Source organism: Ciconia boyciana, chromosome 5 (assembly GCF_034638445.1).
Source record: "Ciconia boyciana chromosome 5, ASM3463844v1, whole genome shotgun sequence".
NCBI lineage: Eukaryota > Metazoa > Chordata > Aves > Ciconiiformes > Ciconiidae > Ciconia > Ciconia boyciana.
The window spans coordinates 26,568,201-26,586,759 of NC_132938.1; the positions used below are offsets into that span (position 1 = coordinate 26,568,201).

Sequence of the window (18,559 nt, forward strand, 5' to 3'; positions counted from 1 at the left end):
ATATACCTCTTTGCAGCCTGCATTGATGGCTCTATGTCTCAGGTTACATACATGAAGAGGAAAAGGTGTCCAGTCACATCCTTTTCTCCCAAGAAGACATGGCAGTGATGCAGGAGGACAGTTTGCAACATACACTCCCTGAATAAGTGTTGTCTGTCTCCTCAAAGGAAAAGGCAAGAAGCCAGGTGGAAGCATCCTGGAGACCCAAATTTGATCTACATGCTATCAGTTGCACCACTTTGTACACAATGAGCTTTCCAGCAGTTAGCTTATCTACACTTTCAGGAATATTAAAATATTTTGGCAATTAAAGACCACTACCAATGCTGTGCAATTAGGCTGTGACTGCATTTACTTTTCCTCTAACAGAAAGTGGTTTTATTTTTTATTTATTCTGGATTCCCATATTCATTCAATTGATGCTTCACAATAATTTCCTGTTCCAGTTCTATTTCTAAACTCAGCTCTCCTAATGAGACACCCTAACTCCACCCCCAAGCAATCATTCCAAAATATTAATGCTGTTTTATCTTCTCTGTTACTTACTCGCTGCATTTAGGTACTTTCCTGGCTACCACTGCACTGAACAACAAATTTAAGCTTCCAGCTTCAAGGTCCTATATACTTCAGTCCTGATGACATTTATGAAATGGAGGTTTTCTGAGCATCAGCCTGAATCTTATTTCAGCCCCTATAGTTGTTAAAATAGCAGGAATTGTTGTTCAGTCACAAATCCTAAGGACATGAGGAGAAGATGATGTCCAGCTCGCCAGGAAAAGCTGTCAGCTGCTCTTTTAAGGCAGCTTTAAATCCCTTTTGTACCTATCTATGAAAGGAAGACTGCCATATTTAATTAAATAAAGTTACATAGGTTTGATAATGTACTATAAGTTATTACATTAATAGATGGTAATACAAAATGCTTAAAATGGTACAAATACTTCACTCAGGGTAGAAAATGTTTCTGAATGGAAAACAATATACCAACAATGTAGCATGGTGACTATATGCTTTATATTATTGGCCAAATCCTCTCTAATAACTCTAATACTCATAAAACTAATAATAATAGCTATGTTAAGTTGTGAAATCTATTTCTGTATTCCCAGCTTGCTTTCATTTTGAAAGAACCCTCAAAAAGATTGCTATCTTCTTTTTGTAATAGGAAGAAAGCTTTACACCTTTTCCTTTGTAAGAAATACTTTTAGTTGCCTGTGGTCAACTTGTCAGTCTGCTGATGCCAAATTTCTCAAGGTAGATGCCTGCTCATTAAGAATACTAATAAACTTGGGACCTCCTGCAGAATTACAAGAACTGTCTCACAGCTGAACCTGCTTTTTTTTTTTTCTTCTTTTTTTTGCCTTTCATGAACCCACAAGAAACAGCCTCTAGATCACAAGGTGTATGTACCACCAGTTAAGAATCACTCCTTCACAAAGAAGCAGAAGTTTAAAAAAACAATAATTTTGCTAACAGACTTAAAAGCATTGGGGGTGTTCGTGTCTAGGTTTTCCTACCAAAACCAGCAGGCTCAGATGTAACATCAATTTAGAACATATTGCACCAAATTAATGAAAAGTCCAGGGTATCCTGTCAATTTCTAATATAAGCTCTTAACAAGTGAAGAACAATAGGGTGTTATTATTAAACTACCAAAAATTTCTGCACATGCATTATTTAATGAAAACTTTGCTAAATCTTGTTTAAGCCATGGATTGATTGATGTAAAATCAATAGCTGAATTAATTTCTGATCTAACTCCACTAAGTCAGATGAATTGCATCATATGAATTCAAACTGAATTACTTCAGATGACTCTGATGTTTAGTTAGTATACTTACTGCCTTTTTAAGCATATCTGTTTAAGCTGCTAATGACATGAAAAATATGATTTGGAAAGCGGGGACATCACGAGTGAATTCCGCCTCTCTCTACCAGAAACACCGAACAATTTCTGTTCTACTCTTTTAAGCATTTCTGCCTACAGAACTCCTACAAGTTCTTTCTCAACACCTTTACAGGAAAGACTGGACAAGGCAGTAGCAGTGCCATGGGCCCTTTGCAAGGCAAAGAGCTCTCCAACAGAGGGATCCGCCTCACACGAGCAAGCCCATCTGCCCGGTTCCACCCAGGAGAGGGCACTCTTACACCTGTCCACGCAACCGGACGTGGACATGTATAGGAGGAACAGGAAAGTTAAGATGACAGCTTAAAACTCGGTCAACTTGCACCACCAGTTAGTTATTCTCATGATAAAGCTAATCTTCGGAACGAGTTGAGTCATCCAGACGCTGCCACAACAGGAACACAATATGACAGACAATAAACGTGCAGGCTAAATATATTTTCATAGTCTCTGAAATGTGCTAAATGATATGCAGATAAAAAAGACAACTTCTGGCATGTAGGCCTCTGGTAAGAGCTGGGACGACAGAAAGAGAGCTGTAGGTGTAAGTTTGGTGGAAAATGAGGGTTAAATTTAAAAATAACCTAGTTTTATGAATATTATTTGTTGCTGATTTTTTTAAAATAAAGCATTATTATAAATGAACATATGAACATTTAAATGCAAAGCGCATACCATCTAATACTAATACAGCCTGTAAAGTTAATCCTCATATGGATGCCTCATTAAATAAAATAAGAATTAAAAATATGTTACAGGTTCAACCCCTGTTTCTAAAGTGTTTGAAATCAATATACAGATCTCTTGAGACAGCTCTCCTCTCCAATAAAAAATCCTCCAGCAACAACGAGAGAAGATCAAGTCTGACATTTCTGGTTTTTCTAAACTAAAGAGGCCAAGATGAGGAGGGGGGGAAGTCTTGTTATGCAAGGCACAAAGCGGCAAAAGAGGAACAGAATGTTGCATGCTGGAAAGTTGTAGTTTCAAAAATGGCATTTTCTTCTAATCACAGGGAACAATCTCAATAATTCCAAATTCTCTCTGAGTAACTCTAATAGAAAAATATCCTATTGATACGAACAGAATAAAATTAGGAAAATATGGAAATGAGAAAAAGATCACCAAGGATCTTAACTTGAAGAACAGAAATGTAATCATACTTAGTGCTGTCATAAGCATCTTGGAGTCCCTAGGCAGTATACTGGGGCTGGGGGGCATCCATAGTCTCAGACAGATGAACCATGCACATGGTGACTGTACTGTATATACAGCGAGTCCCACATGCGCAATTTGTGCATGAACAATAGCCGCTTTTCCATGAAAATGTGGGGAACTGTTTCCTATATATAGGTTGTAGGATAGATAATATTTCCCATATTACATGGGAAATTATATAGTGTTTAGGATGTTTGGTTATCCTAGTATCAGCTAATGAATATTGGCAGCCTTTCCATATTGAGAGCTTGGGCTGAGGTCTTATAACCACTGATCTTACTTTATAGGCACTGATCCTATAAACTTTCCTCCTGCAGTAATCTTACATAGTTTGAACTTCATGTAATACACCATATTTCCTGCTCCCACTTCCAGAAGTATTTCAAAGCAATATGCCGCACATACTAAACAATGCATGGATACCCAGAATTGTATCTCACACTCTATTAGTTATGATCAACACCAATGGGCAAAAGTATAGACCAACTTGCAGCCAGTTTGTGAAAGCTGCTATTGAAAGAACTGTTTGGTATAAGGCTAAATTGATGATGGTATCAATGAAAGAACTACCTCCTAAAATCAGATATACGACAAAATTTTGTAATTCAAAAAGTGAGCTGACTATGTTAAATGGACTACAGTTTTACATTTTGTGTATGGATTTTTCTAAGGGTGAAAGACTAATGAGAACTTAATTCAGCGGATAGACACAGGACTATATTATCAACATACTATAAAATATATTATGAAGTCAGACATGGAACTCACTGAAATCACACAAAGAGGCTACGTTCTCATTTTTTCCAAGCATTTTCTTATTTCACAGAAAAAAAACCCCAAACAAACCCTAAACCAAACCAAAACCAAAAAACCTATTCAAAGACTGCTTGTCTATGGTCCTGTTCTAGCCTAAAACTCTGTAGAGTCTTCTGTAAAATAGTAAACTATAGTAAAGCGTAAAACAGTATAGGAGGTATACAACGATAATCCCTGCATGCTGATTACATAAGGTGCTGATTTTTATGCAGTAAAACTCATCACTACCTGGCAAAACTCACCACTACTCTGTTCTACCCCCCAAAAAGCCTTTCTGTATCTATTTTTTACCAAAGAGAAAATTAGCACAGTATATGGCAAATATGAAAAAGCTGTGAGATAAGTGAAAGATGCCTGTTTAAGGATGAGGGAAAGGAGTGGGGTATACTAAGGAAAAGAGATGCAGTAATTCATATTAATTTGATTTGCTTTTTGCAGTAACAGATTCTGACATTTGTAATCCAAATGAGCACATGAAAATGAACCTAGATACAAACCAGGCAAAATCATTGCCCTTTACTGGGGCTGTTATTGGATGTCTACTACCTATAACATACAAGAACACTCACAGGAACACAAAGGATTCTGACACTTGATAAAGGTCATGTTTTCCACTCCATTCAGAGCAAAATCTGAATATTAGAAGCTCAGCTTCTTTCTATGAGCTGTCTGAAAAGACATGAGGCATTTAACCCAGCGATTTTATGTACTACCCTTATAACTTTGTCTGTAGTACTCAATAGGAGCTCAGCACACCATAAACCTAACTTTCATCTATGAGCTCTAAGAGGCAGAGAAAAGTTATTACCCTTATTTTACAGGTGAGAGCCTAAGGCACAGAGAAGCCACAGCCTACCTCCTCAAAAGGAACTTAAGACACATCAGTGGGACTTAGATGTCTAAATTATTCTGAAGATGAAGGCCCATGATCACACTAGAAGTCATGAAAAAGAAATCAGGCCTAATGCAAAATGGTCCTTCTCAAAAAGGTACTGAAAACCTCAGCTGAAAAACTGCATTGTGTATTGCATTAAAAGCAAGTTTTGGCCTGAAGAAGACCTAATTCGATAAAGAGATGCACATGGTACAACATTCTGTCAGGAGAATGGACTTCTTCCAGTCAAACCACAGGGGAAGAGTAAACATACACAGAAAAAGGACTATATGCATCTATATATAGTTGCCAGATTTTTATCAGTTGGGCCTATACTTTCTTTATTATGTATATAATAGTCAAAATGCTGTGTATGCTAATGGAGATAAATAAACAGCACTTGCAGATGACAGCCATACCAGAAGTAGACATTTATCTCATCAAATGTCTATGTTGTACATTGTCCTGCACTGCACCATTAAGAGGAGGCACTATAAAATCTTTCTATAGACCTTAATGTCTTGAAAGCCTCTAGTTCCTGAATAAACAACAGTTGTAAATGAAATCTCATGTTCCCTTCTGAAAACCAACGCTCTTCCATACCATACTGTATTTTGCGCACCTCAGGCTAGCAGGGATGGTTACTGGTATCCTATTTCAGTTTTCTAGACAGAGCAACCTCTGTGGCTTGCCGTGTTTGCTTCTGCAATAAAATATAACAGTCCATTAGACAGGACTGACGTTCACCTTTTACTCTAGTTTTAAAATCTTGTAGCAGAATCCATAAAAATGAACAGTTCCTTACACTGCCTCCTCAGAGTTGCCTGCTCCTGGCTCTGCCCGGCCGGCCCGTAAGTTCCCCCCTGCCCCGTGTGAGAAGGCAGCAGTGTCTCCAAGGGAAGGGCAAGGGTGGGAAAGAGAGCAAGGAGCTGGGCCAGGAGAGAGATGTGTAAGGAACTGCAGTTTTCTCCAGGGGAAAAAAAAAACAGATGGGAACTGCTGTATGGGCAGGTTGAGCAGATTCTCAAGGCTTGTGAAAAACCTCTGGTTATTTTTGCTCAGGGACTTCACCAGGAGACATGTCAGCTGCTCCTTGAGCCAGCTGTTTCCTCAGGGAGACCTCAGACTTCTCCCCTGCTACCTCGGCCCCCCCATCCCCCGGCCCAGCCCAGCTGCCGGCTCAGCCCTCCCAAGGGCACTCCTTCACCCCCTTCCTTCCCCGGCCCGGTGCCTCAGGGCTCCCCCTGCTACGCGTTGCGGGCACAAGGCCGGGCCGGGCAGGCCGGGAAGGCCGCGCTGCCCGCGGCGGGAGCCATGACAACACAACCGCCTTAACTCTGCCCCGGGGCCCGCCAGCGGCGCGGGGCGGCGGCAGGGCTCTGCCTGCAGACGTTTCTCCTCACGCTCTCGCCAGGCGCCGCCGGGAACCCGCCCGGCCCATGACACGGCGAGCGGCGGCAGGCAGGCAGCTGTCTCCCGGGGTGGGCGGCGAGCGGGGCGAAAGCCCCGCGCCTCCTCAGGAGGCGGCGGCATCCTTCCCTCGGGGGCAGCGAAGAGGAGGAGACCGAGAGCGCATGCCGCCGCCACCGCTGCCGCCGGCCAGCACTCGACCCCCACCGTCGGGGAGCCCCGGTGCCCGCTCCGCTCCGCTCCGCGCACACGGCGGCCCCTCCTGAGCGCGGCGGCAGAGCCGGCTGCCCTAGCGCGCATGCTCGGCGCGGGCGCCATTTTGGTGGGGCCGGGAGTTATCCAGCGAGAGCGGCGGCGGAGCTCGCTGGGCCCGGCTCGGAGGCAGCGGCGAGTGGGTACCCGCTGCAGAGATGGCTAACATCGCGGTGCAGAGGATCAAGCGGGAGTTCAAGGAGGTGCTGAAGAGCGAGGAGGTCAGAGCCTCTCCCCCTCCCCCTGGTGTGCTGCCGCCACCCCTCCCCGTGTGTGTGTGTCTGTGAGTGTGGGCAGCGGGGGAAGGCGCGGGCGCCCCGCCGGCCTGCGCGGGGACCCCACTTCCCCCTCGGCCCCACCTCCCCGCGCTGGGGGTGGGCCCGTCCCACGGCCTCGGGGAGGGGAATGGCGATTCCCGGGGAGACGGGACCCGCCAGCCGCCGGGAGGGGGGAGGAGGGGGCCGTGGAGCCCCTCCCCCAGCGGGCAGCGGGAGCCGCCGGCGGCCCGAGGGGGGAGCGGGGCCGGCGGGCCGGGCCCAGGAAGTGTGGCGGCGGTGGGGGGCGCGGCCCGAGGAGGCCGTGCAGGCGCGCCCCCGGTGAGGGTCCCCGCCGCCCGCGGCGGGCGGCCGATGCCCGGCAGCGCGCAGCCAGGCCGGAGGCTGCGGAGCGGGGCGGGGTGGGGCCTGCCCGGCGCGGGGTGCCCCGGCCCGCGCCCTCCCGCGTCCCTCCGCACGAGCGTGAGTGCCGCCGCCCGCGCGCGGCCAGGCCCACGCGCCTCTCTGCCGGGGTAGGCGTCTCCGTGGGGGCTGGGGGTTGATGAAGCGAATTGGTGAGGCTGAGATGGGGGGTACACGATCTCACACTCCTCTGGTCAGCCAGTGCCTGAGGCCGTGGAGTGTGGCTTTAATTTTTGTTTTTTAAAGGGTTGCAAGTAAATCCCTCTTTATTTAGGTTACTTTAATACAGAACTTCCTTTATCCCACTGCGGGCTTACTCACCTTCAGGTGGATGCTTTTAAAGGCTCACTCATTTCAATCACGTTACCTCGTTTCCTGAACAGTATGTTCTGAGGGATGTGGTGGTCAGGAAGAGAAGCTGACTACTTTCAGGGGGACATTAAAGAAGTTCTGATCAGTTTGGGGGAATATATAGCAGTGTTTGCAGGGTTGCATCTATACAGCTTTTGCTGTGTCTGTATCTGAGTTGGTGGATGTCAGCCAGATAGGTTTTAATGGTTGTGTCGTCATTGTCGTCCTACTTGGGATGATGTTGCAGGTTAGATGCTTGTGAAATATTGATGTGAATATGTAATTCTTAAAGCTGGTGTTTTAGAAATCTGGACATATTCACAGAGGAAAAATCGAGAGAATAATTTTTGAAAGATACTAATGACTTAAGGAAAATATGTTTAGGGTAGCAGTGGTTGATGTGCTTTTAAATTAAGTGTGTGCTAACAGCGTTGTTGCTATGCAGCTTGAACTAGCCCCTAGAAAAATGTAAGGGCCTTGTTTTACAGCTGCCTTCAGAGCCCAGGCTGATTTCACTAAGCTATTGCACAGTGAATACAGAATTGCATGTAAACTAAGAGAAATTTCTAGGTGGATACCTTTATACCAAAGCTAGAAAATCTAGACCTTGTACCCCATATAACTAGCTGATATTGTGGGAACAAAGAAGTCTTTATTTGAAAGTGCTGTCTGAAGACTTCAAGACCCTTTCCCTTTGCTTTGTGTAGGAAAAAAGAAACCTTAACTTACATAGATTTTGGGGAAGATTCATGCTAAATTTTCTTACTGTAAAGGTTGGATATAGTGAGCATATTTTTCACTATTCCTGTTTGTTTAATGTATGCATTGAATGGCTCAATACGGAATGTTGGAAATAAATAATATTATGAAATAGTCTTTAAGCTGCCTAAAGCTTCCCAGAAATAAGACCACAATTCTTATGAAACTAAAATTGTGGAATTTTAAAATTACAATACGGAAGAGTGTGATATTTCTTCTTTTTCCTGCCATTAGCAAGCTATATATGAGTGTTACACTGATATAGCAGTATGTATAAAATTGCTGTTTACAGAATACCCTAACTCCCCTGTCTCGAATGCAAAATTTTGGCATTACTCATTGGTTGTATAAGTTGCAAACAAAGTTTTTCTGTGAATGTACATTTGAAGGCGGTCAAACTATGGTGTCGGTACCACTGAACATGAAAACATATGGAGTGAGGTGGTGAATGGAGGACAAACTAAATACTACAAATCACAGAGGAGAGGAGAGGAGAAAAAAATGTTTTTTTTCCCTCTGTGATTTGTGGACTAAAATGATTATTAAACCTTGTTTCTTTAAAAAAAGGAAACTTTTTCATGAATGGTGATGCTAAATTTGTTATTTAGAAGTTTTAAGTCCCTCTCTGAAGGCAAAGTGGCTCACATTATCTGCACTTAAATTATTCTTGATTTGATGCTTAGAGCTACACCTGAACATGAAGAGCAGCCCCCCTGTTTCCTTGCAGATGAGCACAAATGCCTGGGGGAGGGGACAGGCACGCTTGGAAAAAGTACATAGGAAGTCTGTTCTCTGTCGTCTTCTAGTACTCACTTTTGGGCTGAATTAGAGTGGTGGAACCAGAAATGTTTTTAAAAGGCAGCAGCTGGATGGCAATTAATTCCTTCTGCATTTGAACTATGTATTGAAAGAACCAAATTTCACTTCTAAATATCAGTGAAGAAAGTGTTCTGAAAAGTGTGTTTATCCTTGCTATGATTAAGGATCTATGGATCCTTGGACAAGGATGCTATGGATCCTTGCTATTCATATGACTAAATATACTTTTTGTATTATTTGGTGCTTTTTGTTTCCTTGACTTAAATGGCATTTCTGGGAAATCACTAAAATGTGAATTTTAGATTATCTTTCTCTCTGGTTTACAGATAAGAGATGAAGGATTTTTAATTTTAAGTTGAATCTAGGGCTTCTTGTGTATTTTGAAAAAGCATTTAAAGTCTTTTCTTCACACTTGAGCAACAGAAGCATTTTTGCTCTGCTCGCTTTGTCATTTCTGGTTTTATTATAAGCCCTACACATTAACTTAAGAAGTGGGATATTCTGTATTTAAGAGAGATCCTTGTAACTTTGCATCTCTCTAATATTTGAATTAAATAGATAAAGCTAACAACAATTTATTTGTCAGGGGCGCTCTCCAAAGCATGATTTAAATAACTTCCTACTTTGTGGGAAAAGCTTTAAAATTCTAAGGTAGATGAGGTACTGCATCTTTAACAGAGATGAAGCTGTTAAGTTAGTCTAGGTAGTAACTTGACTGGTTAAATATGTGTTAAGGGTACTGTACTATGCTTGTATTAAAATTCTAAAATGAGTAAGCAGTACATTAAATCAGATCATACTCCAAATCCTAGTCTAGGCAAGGCATCAGTTGCTCAACTTTATATCTTTTCTTGTTCTGTCATTTCATTAATCTGGTATCTTGTTGGTTTTATGGGCTGAAATTCTAAAGCTGCAAAACATATTTTGAACAAAAGCATGAGGCTGCAGCATGATGGACAAACCAATAATAGGTGGAGGGAGAATAGTATCCCACTTTTGATAAGTGGGAGAAGGCTTTGGTGAAGGTTAGCTGGTATTATTTCAGTATAGAGTTACTGGAATGCTGCAGTGAGTAGCCAAATCCTTACCTGCTCTCTGTTTATAAGGAGCTATGTTATGAGAGGAAGAATCTGTCTGGCATTTAACAATTAATAGAAACACGTTGAAAAATCTTGCGGTCACTTAAAGATTGATGCTGAGAAGTGGTTGTAGTTCATCAAGTATGTTAAACAATGTGTGACTCGTTTTCATATTTTCATAGAGCATCAGTGTTACGCTTTAAAGAAATTATATTATGCTAGCATTAAAGGGTTCAGTGTTTAATTGGCCATCCAGTTCTTTTATCATGTAGAAATGTAAGGTGTTTTCTGGCCATCTCTAAGTCAGAGGCTGATAGGTACCTTGCAGTGAAACCACTACTCTGGTGCTGAAGGTAACACATTAGGAAACATAGCTTCCTCCTAGCAAGAAGAGAGTTGCTGTTTGTTTGCCTTTGTTTGTTTGTATTTGGCCAGTCTTGGGTGCTAGAAGTTGAATTCACTAAGATGGAAACTTTTAGTAGTAATTGTGCTTTAGTGTTATTAGAAGGGCCTGTTGGAAATTGTGGATGCTAGTTTTTCTTCCCATTTATCATGTAGAACCAATGCAGATATACAAGAATGAGATGTCTTCTTTTATGGCTCTCAAATCAGAAATGGATTTTTTTAAAGAGTGTCCACTTTCTGGTAATACATATGCTTAACTTTTGATTTGTAAGAATAGTCTCGCTGACGTCAGTAGAAGTTTAGTGAGTGCAGTGGGACTGGTTGTATGAATAAAACTAGAGCGTGCCTAGTTAATTAAAAGGCGTAAAGTTAAAAAAGGTGTAAAGATGAGAACTTTTAAACTGACATTATTACATTGGTACCAATCTATGTTCAGCCTCTCGGAAGGCTTGCGTATGATAAAAAAGTGGTGGGGGTGGGGGGTGTCAGTGCATTGGAACGCAGGGCTGCTATGCAAAGGGATCTTAGTAGGCTGGAGAAATTAATGGGCTGACAGGAACCTTTTGAAGTTCAGCAGAGGTAGGTACCAAGTCCTGCATCTGGGAGGAAATAATGCCATGCATCAGTACATACTGACTGGAAACAAAGCAGGCTAGCAGAAAAAGACCTGCATGACCTAGTGGAGAGCAAGTTGAACATGATTCAGCAGTGGTCTTGTGGCAAAGAAGCCCAACTACATACTGGGTTGCATTAGCAAGAATGTAGTCAGTGGGTTGCGACAAGTGATTCTTCACCTCTAGTCCATGCTTGTGAGACCATATCTGGTGTACTGTGTCCAGTTTTGGGCTTTCCAGTGTAGGAGTGACCTACTGGACTGAGCCCAGCGGAACACCATCAAGGTGGTTAAGGGGCTGGAGCACATGATGTGTGAGGAGAGGGTGAGCGAGCTGATGTTGTTGAGAGAACTGTTTAAAGGGACATCTTCCTGTCATCCACAAATACCTAATGAGAGGCTCTGGAGAAGAGCCAGACTTGTCTCAGAAGTGCACGGGGATAGGATGAGAGGCAACAGACACAAGCTGAAGCATGGGAAATTCTGACTAGACCCTGGGGGGGGGGGGAAATTACCATGATAGTAGTCAAACATTTAAACAGATTGACCAGTGAGATTGTGGAATCTCTGTCCTTGAAGATGTTCAAAACTCAACAAGTTCTTGAGCAACCTGCTCTCACTGGACCCACTTTGAGCAGGAGATAGGACTAGAGGCCACCCAGGTGTCTCTTCCTACCTGATTCTATATTTCTACTATAAGTTTGGTTTTGAATTACTGTGGGGTTTTTGTTTGTGAAAGAAAATGTACAAACGTACAAGCAACTCTGTTTCCACACCTAGTAAAACCTTCCCCTTAAACAAATTGAAGAATTTTGAAGTAGGCTTTTTAGTGCAGAAGTTTCCACTATTGTAAGACAATAATGAATCCTCTTCCTCTTCAAATCAGAGGCTCGGTTTTTCTGGTAGATGCAAAGCTGTCACGGTTTTTAGGTTGAACAAGTTCTGGGTCGGAACCCTGAAGGTAGAACAGATATGACATCCCTAATGCTTCTTTAAGCTGCATTTCTCTGAAACGTGAGGATCATCTTAACTTTAAAATAGTTGTTTGCGAGCTCCTTTGTACCTTGCCAAAAAGCGTTTTGTTTACTGTGGATTTCAAGCCATGCCTATGATTTTAGGCAAGACAAGGTTTAGACCTGTTTCCTATAATTATATAAAAAGGATACTGAAATGCCATTACTGTGCATCTTTGGCTTTCTTAATTCTGTCTGGTTATTTCTTCCAGTTTGTTCTGAAAAATAATGCAGAATGCCTCTGTCGATCTTTGCCTTCAGACGAGTTTTTCTGTAAGTCACTTTTTTGGTAACTTGTCCTGGTTTCGGCTGGGATAGAGTTAATTTTCTTTCCAGTAACTGGTATAGTGCTGTGTTTTGGATTTAGCATGAGAATAATGTGATAACACACTGATGTTTTAGTTGTTGCTAGGTAGTGCTTACACAAAGTCAAGGACTTTTCAGCTTCTCACACTGCCCCGCCAGCGAGTAGGCTGGGGGTGCACAAGAAGCTGGGAGGGGACACAGCCAGGACAAGCTGACTCAAACTGGCCAAAGGGATATTCTGTACCATATGATGTCATGCTGAACAAAAAACTGCGGAGTTGGCGGGGAGTGCGGGGCCACTGCTTGGGAACTGGCTGGGCATCAGTCAGTGGGTGGTGAGCAATTGAATTGTGCATCACTTGCTTTGTATATTCTTTTATCATGATTATTATTTTCCCTTCCTTTTCTGTCCTATTAAATTGTCTTTATCTCAACCCACGAGTATTACCTTTTTTTTTTTTCCAATTCTCTCCCCCATCCTGCTGGGAGGGAGTGAGCAAACAGCTGTGTGGTGCTTAGCTACCTGCTGGGTTAAACCACGATGTAGCTAAAGAATAGTTGTCTCAAAACAAAATGCATTTACTAGGAAGTCTTAAGAAAACTGCTTATTATTCTCACTTCTAAGGTGATCTTTCTGAATTATTAGTTTATTTATAGTTTTACGCCTGTTTATCTGAACCATGTAGCTGTTTTTCAAGTTCTGTGAATATAATACCATTACACTTTTAAGATCAGTATCATGTAGATACTAATAAGCACTAGTATTATGAATATTACTTAAATCTGTGATTCAAAATACATAACATATGTATTAGTGATCATTTGACCAGATCTATGAGTTGGCCGAGTATTGGTAGTGGGAATATTTGTGCAGGGAAGGCAGGATCTATTGCTCATTCCTGTGTTCAGTTAGTGGTGTTTTTTCATGTTAGCATGTATCCAGTTGAGTCCAGATTTCTAGTGACTGGTCTACATATCAGTTGGCAGAATCCTAAAGATTTTGGGAGTAAGTGGAAAACAGAAAAAAACTTGGTCTCCATTGGAGTCAGGCTCATTTGGTTGTCTTTGGTAATCTCTTAAAAACCAGAGGAAAGAGAGCAGTCACTGGTTACAGGACTGAGTTAGTCAGTTTAGGATTAGGGGTTAGGCTGCAGCTACCAGATGGTACTCTCTGACCACAAGTCTTCATGGACCTAAGGGATAGTAGGAATTAGCCAATCCTTTAACCTTCCCAGTCTCCCATTCATTCTTCTGTGCTTGTTTCCAGGAGTTTGGCTTTAATAGGAAAGAAGTGTACGAGTCCTCAGGTTAGTTCATTTTACTCAGTATGAAATTTAAATGAAGTTAATATTTTATCATAGTAAATTTGTGTAACTATAAACTGCAAGAAAGTGTTGGTTAAAAGTCCAGTCCTGAGTTGTCTAATGGTCTTTCAGTTGCATTAAACTTGTTAAACTAGTGCAAGTACTTAGTGTAGTTCTTAAATTATTTACCTGCTAAATGGTTTCTAGCTTGTTTCACATTCCTAGTAAGGATTGTTGTCATTACTGTACTTCATCACTTTTACACAAATGGTATTAAATTGAGAAAATGCTTTTGGTTAAACTTTATCATTAATATGCAGACTATCTTTTTGTCTCTGACAAACTAGGTAAAACTTTGCTGCAATTTAGATAAGAAAAATAAGCAATTTAGTTCTTTCATGGCAAAGAGTGTGAATTTTGAGTAGTGTTCTCTAAGGCACTCTAGGGATGTAGTCCACTTTTGCACTCCTGATTTACCTAGCATTTTCCCTTCAGATCGTATCAGTGTTAATACTTGTAATATTTGAATTGGGAGCACTCGAATATGCTTGCTATGAGTATTTCATAAAATAGCATCTGCATAATAAAGTACCTCTGTGAGCAGCAAAAATAATCTTGTTTGAGGACCAGATCTATGTCTGTTATTCTGGTATGTCATAACAGAATTATACTGAGGCTGTGGATTGCTCCTCTCTAGTCTTCAAAGTGTCTGCACAGGAAAGTGATGTTGTGAAGATCCCTGGCTACAGAAGAAGCTTCATTCAGCACTTATGCTTTATTGGACACCATAAAACTCGGTCATATGGTATAACTCCAATTTGGCTATGCTTATGTGTAAGAGAGCTGAGCTCATACTGTGTATTATTCTTCTGTTGGAATGCTAATAGGGGCTGTCCTGTCTACCTTTGTCTGTTGTCACAAGACACGAGGGGACTAATTTGTGTTCATTGTTTCATCATTTCTATTCATTATTAGCCAGTAAGATCAACAGTTCATTGGGAAAGGGAAGACTAATGATTGTATAAGTCTAGTTACTTTAGAAAATCAAGGTTTAAGGTGACATGCCTTCAGATTCTAAAATACATTTATACAGTGTTTTATGAAGGGGGGGACACACACCACACCCACAAATGCATTAGTCCATGTTTTACTTAAATAGGTAGTTTAGTTCAAGCCAAATATATATCACTGTTTATTTTTAGCTGAAAGTGAACTGTGAGAAAGTATTTTTAAGTTTTTGCTATGTTAGGATGTGTTTAAGTACAGGAGGCTATTGTGAAATAAGGTAGCATATACAAATGGAAATCATGGTAGCTGTGTTGTATTTGTTCCCTTTCTGGAAACTCTTAGAGCCTTCATGGTGTTTAGTTAAGCCCTTCCACTTTGAAATAAGGGTGTCCATATGGGAAGCTAGTACAGAAAAACTGTTCTGAGCTATTTCCGCAAGTCTTCAAGCTCTGGGACTGCAAGTGAATTAGCATAATCGATTTAAAATGAGCTGAATCCTGTGATTCCTTTATATGTAGAATTACTAGCAATCTAAGTGGGGTAGACTTACAGAATTGACTGCAGAATCTGTGTCAAATGGTTTTGTGTGTTTATAGAATGGCTAATTCAAAGTATGGTTCAAACTGATTCTTAAAGCATACTTTATCTGCAGGGTTTTTCAGTTGTTTTGCATCGAAGACAGAACTGTGCATACAAAGATAAGGAAAAGGTATCTTGCATTTCTGCAAAATTGCTTGTTCATTTAGGCTTTCCTCAATGGGGTTGTGCAGAACAGGAGTCCCTTGCACTGTGCCCATTCTGATGTAGAGTATCTCAGAGGCACTTGGATTAGGTTCAGGCAACTCCTGCCTGTGAATAATGCTCCTAGGTACTGTAAATATCTTGCATAGTTAAACATAGCCTATGACTGTGTAGGGGCCCTTACACCAGTACGGGAGCGTAAGTATGCTGTTATGTACACGGCTTTCACAGCATAGCTTTACCAGTTTAACCATGCTATCCCTTAGTGAGACAAGCAATGATTGTATAACTGCACTTAGGGCTTACGCCAGCATAGCTGTGTCAGTTACACCTCTGTGTGTCCGTGACTGACGCAATGATTTTGTCAGAAATAGTTTGGACAGACACTAGAGTTGAAGCTTCAAAATTCTTTTAAGTTGTCCTAAGGCATTGCCAAGAAGCAGTGTCACATTCTTTCTGCAGCCTGGTCTCCTCTTCCCACTTTTGTGCTCCTCCTCTTACTTGCAATGTTTGTGGTGAATCAAGTCAGGGAGTTGGGTTAAAATGAAAGACCTTTCTTATTGAGATAGTTTTAATTCAGATGTTTGCACAAAATCCTGCTCCCTCCTTTACGTTAGTTATACCAGGAGGACCTTGGCAGCTGTTAGACTGGCTTAAGTTGCTGTGGAAGTACAGTCTCTTATGTCCTTTAGTAGAGTGATGTTTTAACAGCTGAAGATTAGCAAGAATAGGTATTTAGATACCTTAAATAAAAAAAAATTTACTGAAACTTTTGATGCTCCAGGTCTAACTCTTGCAAAATGAGGATGTTTTTAATATTTGAGATGTTTTGTGTTCTGACAGGAAAAAAAAATCCCCCTCAGTATTGTTCTTGTGTGTAAACACATGTAATAATACAGAATTTTAAGGTTGGCACAGGTTTAGTCTCTTGTTAAGACATTTTATTAAAGAATCTTATCAAGATGCATTTAATCAGTAAAATGGTGATAAATATGAAAATTCTAGTCTGAGTCTATTACCAGTATTGCAGAATTCACAGTGTTCATATATGTAGCTCCTTAGATATATTAAAATACAAGTTATGTATTAGTAATATAGTATATTGATCACTAAATGAAAAAATTAGTATGCAAAAATAATCTCACATATTTTTATTTTAAAAAGCATAACTCTGGAAAATACATGTGAATACAGTGAGATGAAACAATGTGAAATGTGGAAGAACTTCAAGAATGAAATTGATAGTAGGGTCAAAGAACGTGGGAGTGTTTTAAGAAAATGCATTTGTTTGTATTGACCTTTTCTTATCTAGGAAAACTGTGCTTTAGACAGACTTGTTTCCTCTCTTCTCCTTCCCTGCCCCAAACATTTGATTGTTTCGCAGATGAGCATTGCTCTGTGCTTTGAAGGTCAGCAAGAGCTCTCTCTGAGAACGCAAATGTGATCTGCTGATCTCAACTGATAGTGCAGTGCGTATACTTCATAGCTGTGACTGTGGTAATTATGTGACATTTCTGCTTCTCTTCTTAATAACAAGCTCAGGCTCTGGAGATGCACTTGATTCCGGCTTTTAAGCTGGAATGAGTCTGAAGGAATACTTCCAAAGTATTGAACTATTCCCTCCTGCTTTGGTAGCTCTTTGTGACTGGGTGCAGGGGGAATCAACAATTTTACAGACCTCAATATTTTTGAAGTTGAATTTGCCATTTTGCTACAGGACAGTGTCCTGCACCTTGCTTCCTAGTAGAGCGATATATCCTGCCTTTTTTCTGTTTTCCCATTTCTTGCAAAAGAGTGAGCTAAGCAGATGCAATGTACTTATCCTGAGCTACTCTGGGGTAGCAAAGGGTTAAGAAGGTAGAGCGTTGGTTTGAAAAGAATTAAGGCCAGGGAGATGAGAGGAGAGGCTGGTAGTTGACTTAGACAGCAGCCTAAGAAGTGAGCTTTTGTTAGGATCCTTCCTTTCTGGCATACCAGTAAAGTGGAGAGAGCTGAATCATTTGGACTAAGTTGAGAGAGTTAATGGTATTGTAGCAAAAAGAGTATAAGAAAATAATGTGGCAATTTTGGCAAAACAAAATTACTTTGAATATTTATCCACAGCTTTGCAAGGGGTTGGTACATAGGATAAGAATGAACTTGGTTTTGTTTTTTAAGTTATTAATTTAAATAATTGTTTAATGGAGTAAACTGCTACTGAAAGGTTGGAGTTTTCTGCTCAACACTTCCATTGACTCAGAGTACTCATGGCCTTTTGCAAAAATAGTGTTACATGGATTTCATTATGATAGTCAATCAGATGATCTTTTTCTATAACTTTCTTGAGATATGTTCATGCCAGATTTTGGTGTAGAGTAGGACTGTTGTGGTAGAGTGTAAAATGGGGGGGAGGGTAAGAAGAGTTTTATGAGAGACTAGGAACTTTATAGTACCTTATGAGACACTAGTAACTTTATAGTACCATAGATTAATTTTGCTAGCATGGCTTCAGACTAGGGTGAATATTTCTTACTTAATTTGGCTTATTAAATATTGATCCTTATGGTGTCAGTATAAAATGTTTGGATGTTCAAAAGTACCTACTTCACATTTGTAAATCATAGCTGTATTAAGGAAGTAACTTAAATTTTGATTAGATTTTAGGTAGGTTAAAAAGTGTTTATTGTGGACCCTCATAGAGGAATAAAACAATAATTTAAAAATTCTGTCTGAAAGATAAATAAAAAATTTTTTTGTTGGTGTGATTGGGAAATAATTAGTGATAGAAAACATTTTGTTTTAAATGCACACCCTCCCTCGCAAGCTAGTGGACTTTGTCCTTGGTTGAGAAAGTTCTGGAGAAATTTTTCAAATTTATTCTTTAATCTTTGCTGAAATCTTGGCATGTATGTTCTTTAAAAGTTTTGTCACTTCTTAAAACTTTTCCTTAATGTGTAAGTTGCTAGTCTTAAAGCACTAAATAGTTATAGAATCTTAATAGTTAGCTGCTTTTATTGCAACTAGACTTGTTT

General features: G+C 40.8%; 1 protein-coding gene across 3 annotated transcripts in view; it reads left to right on the top strand.

Annotated features, from left to right (window-relative positions):
* The first annotated feature begins 6,065 nt into the window (after positions 1-6,065).
* Positions 6,066-18,559, top strand: part of UBE2K (ubiquitin conjugating enzyme E2 K) — a 41,350-nt gene continuing 28,856 nt past the window's right edge. Inside the window, exons 1-3 of one of the 3 annotated variants that reach the window (XM_072863430.1) lie at positions 6,066-6,694; positions 12,402-12,462; positions 13,763-13,802. In XM_072863430.1, coding sequence (XP_072719531.1) covers positions 12,425-12,462; positions 13,763-13,802 — 78 coding nt within the window. In that variant the 5' untranslated portion in view covers positions 6,066-6,694; positions 12,402-12,424. Of the gene's footprint in view, positions 6,695-6,982; positions 7,261-12,401; positions 12,463-13,762; positions 13,803-18,559 lie in introns of those variants that run through there. The other 2 variants (XM_072863429.1, XM_072863431.1) reach the window with 2 other exon arrangements.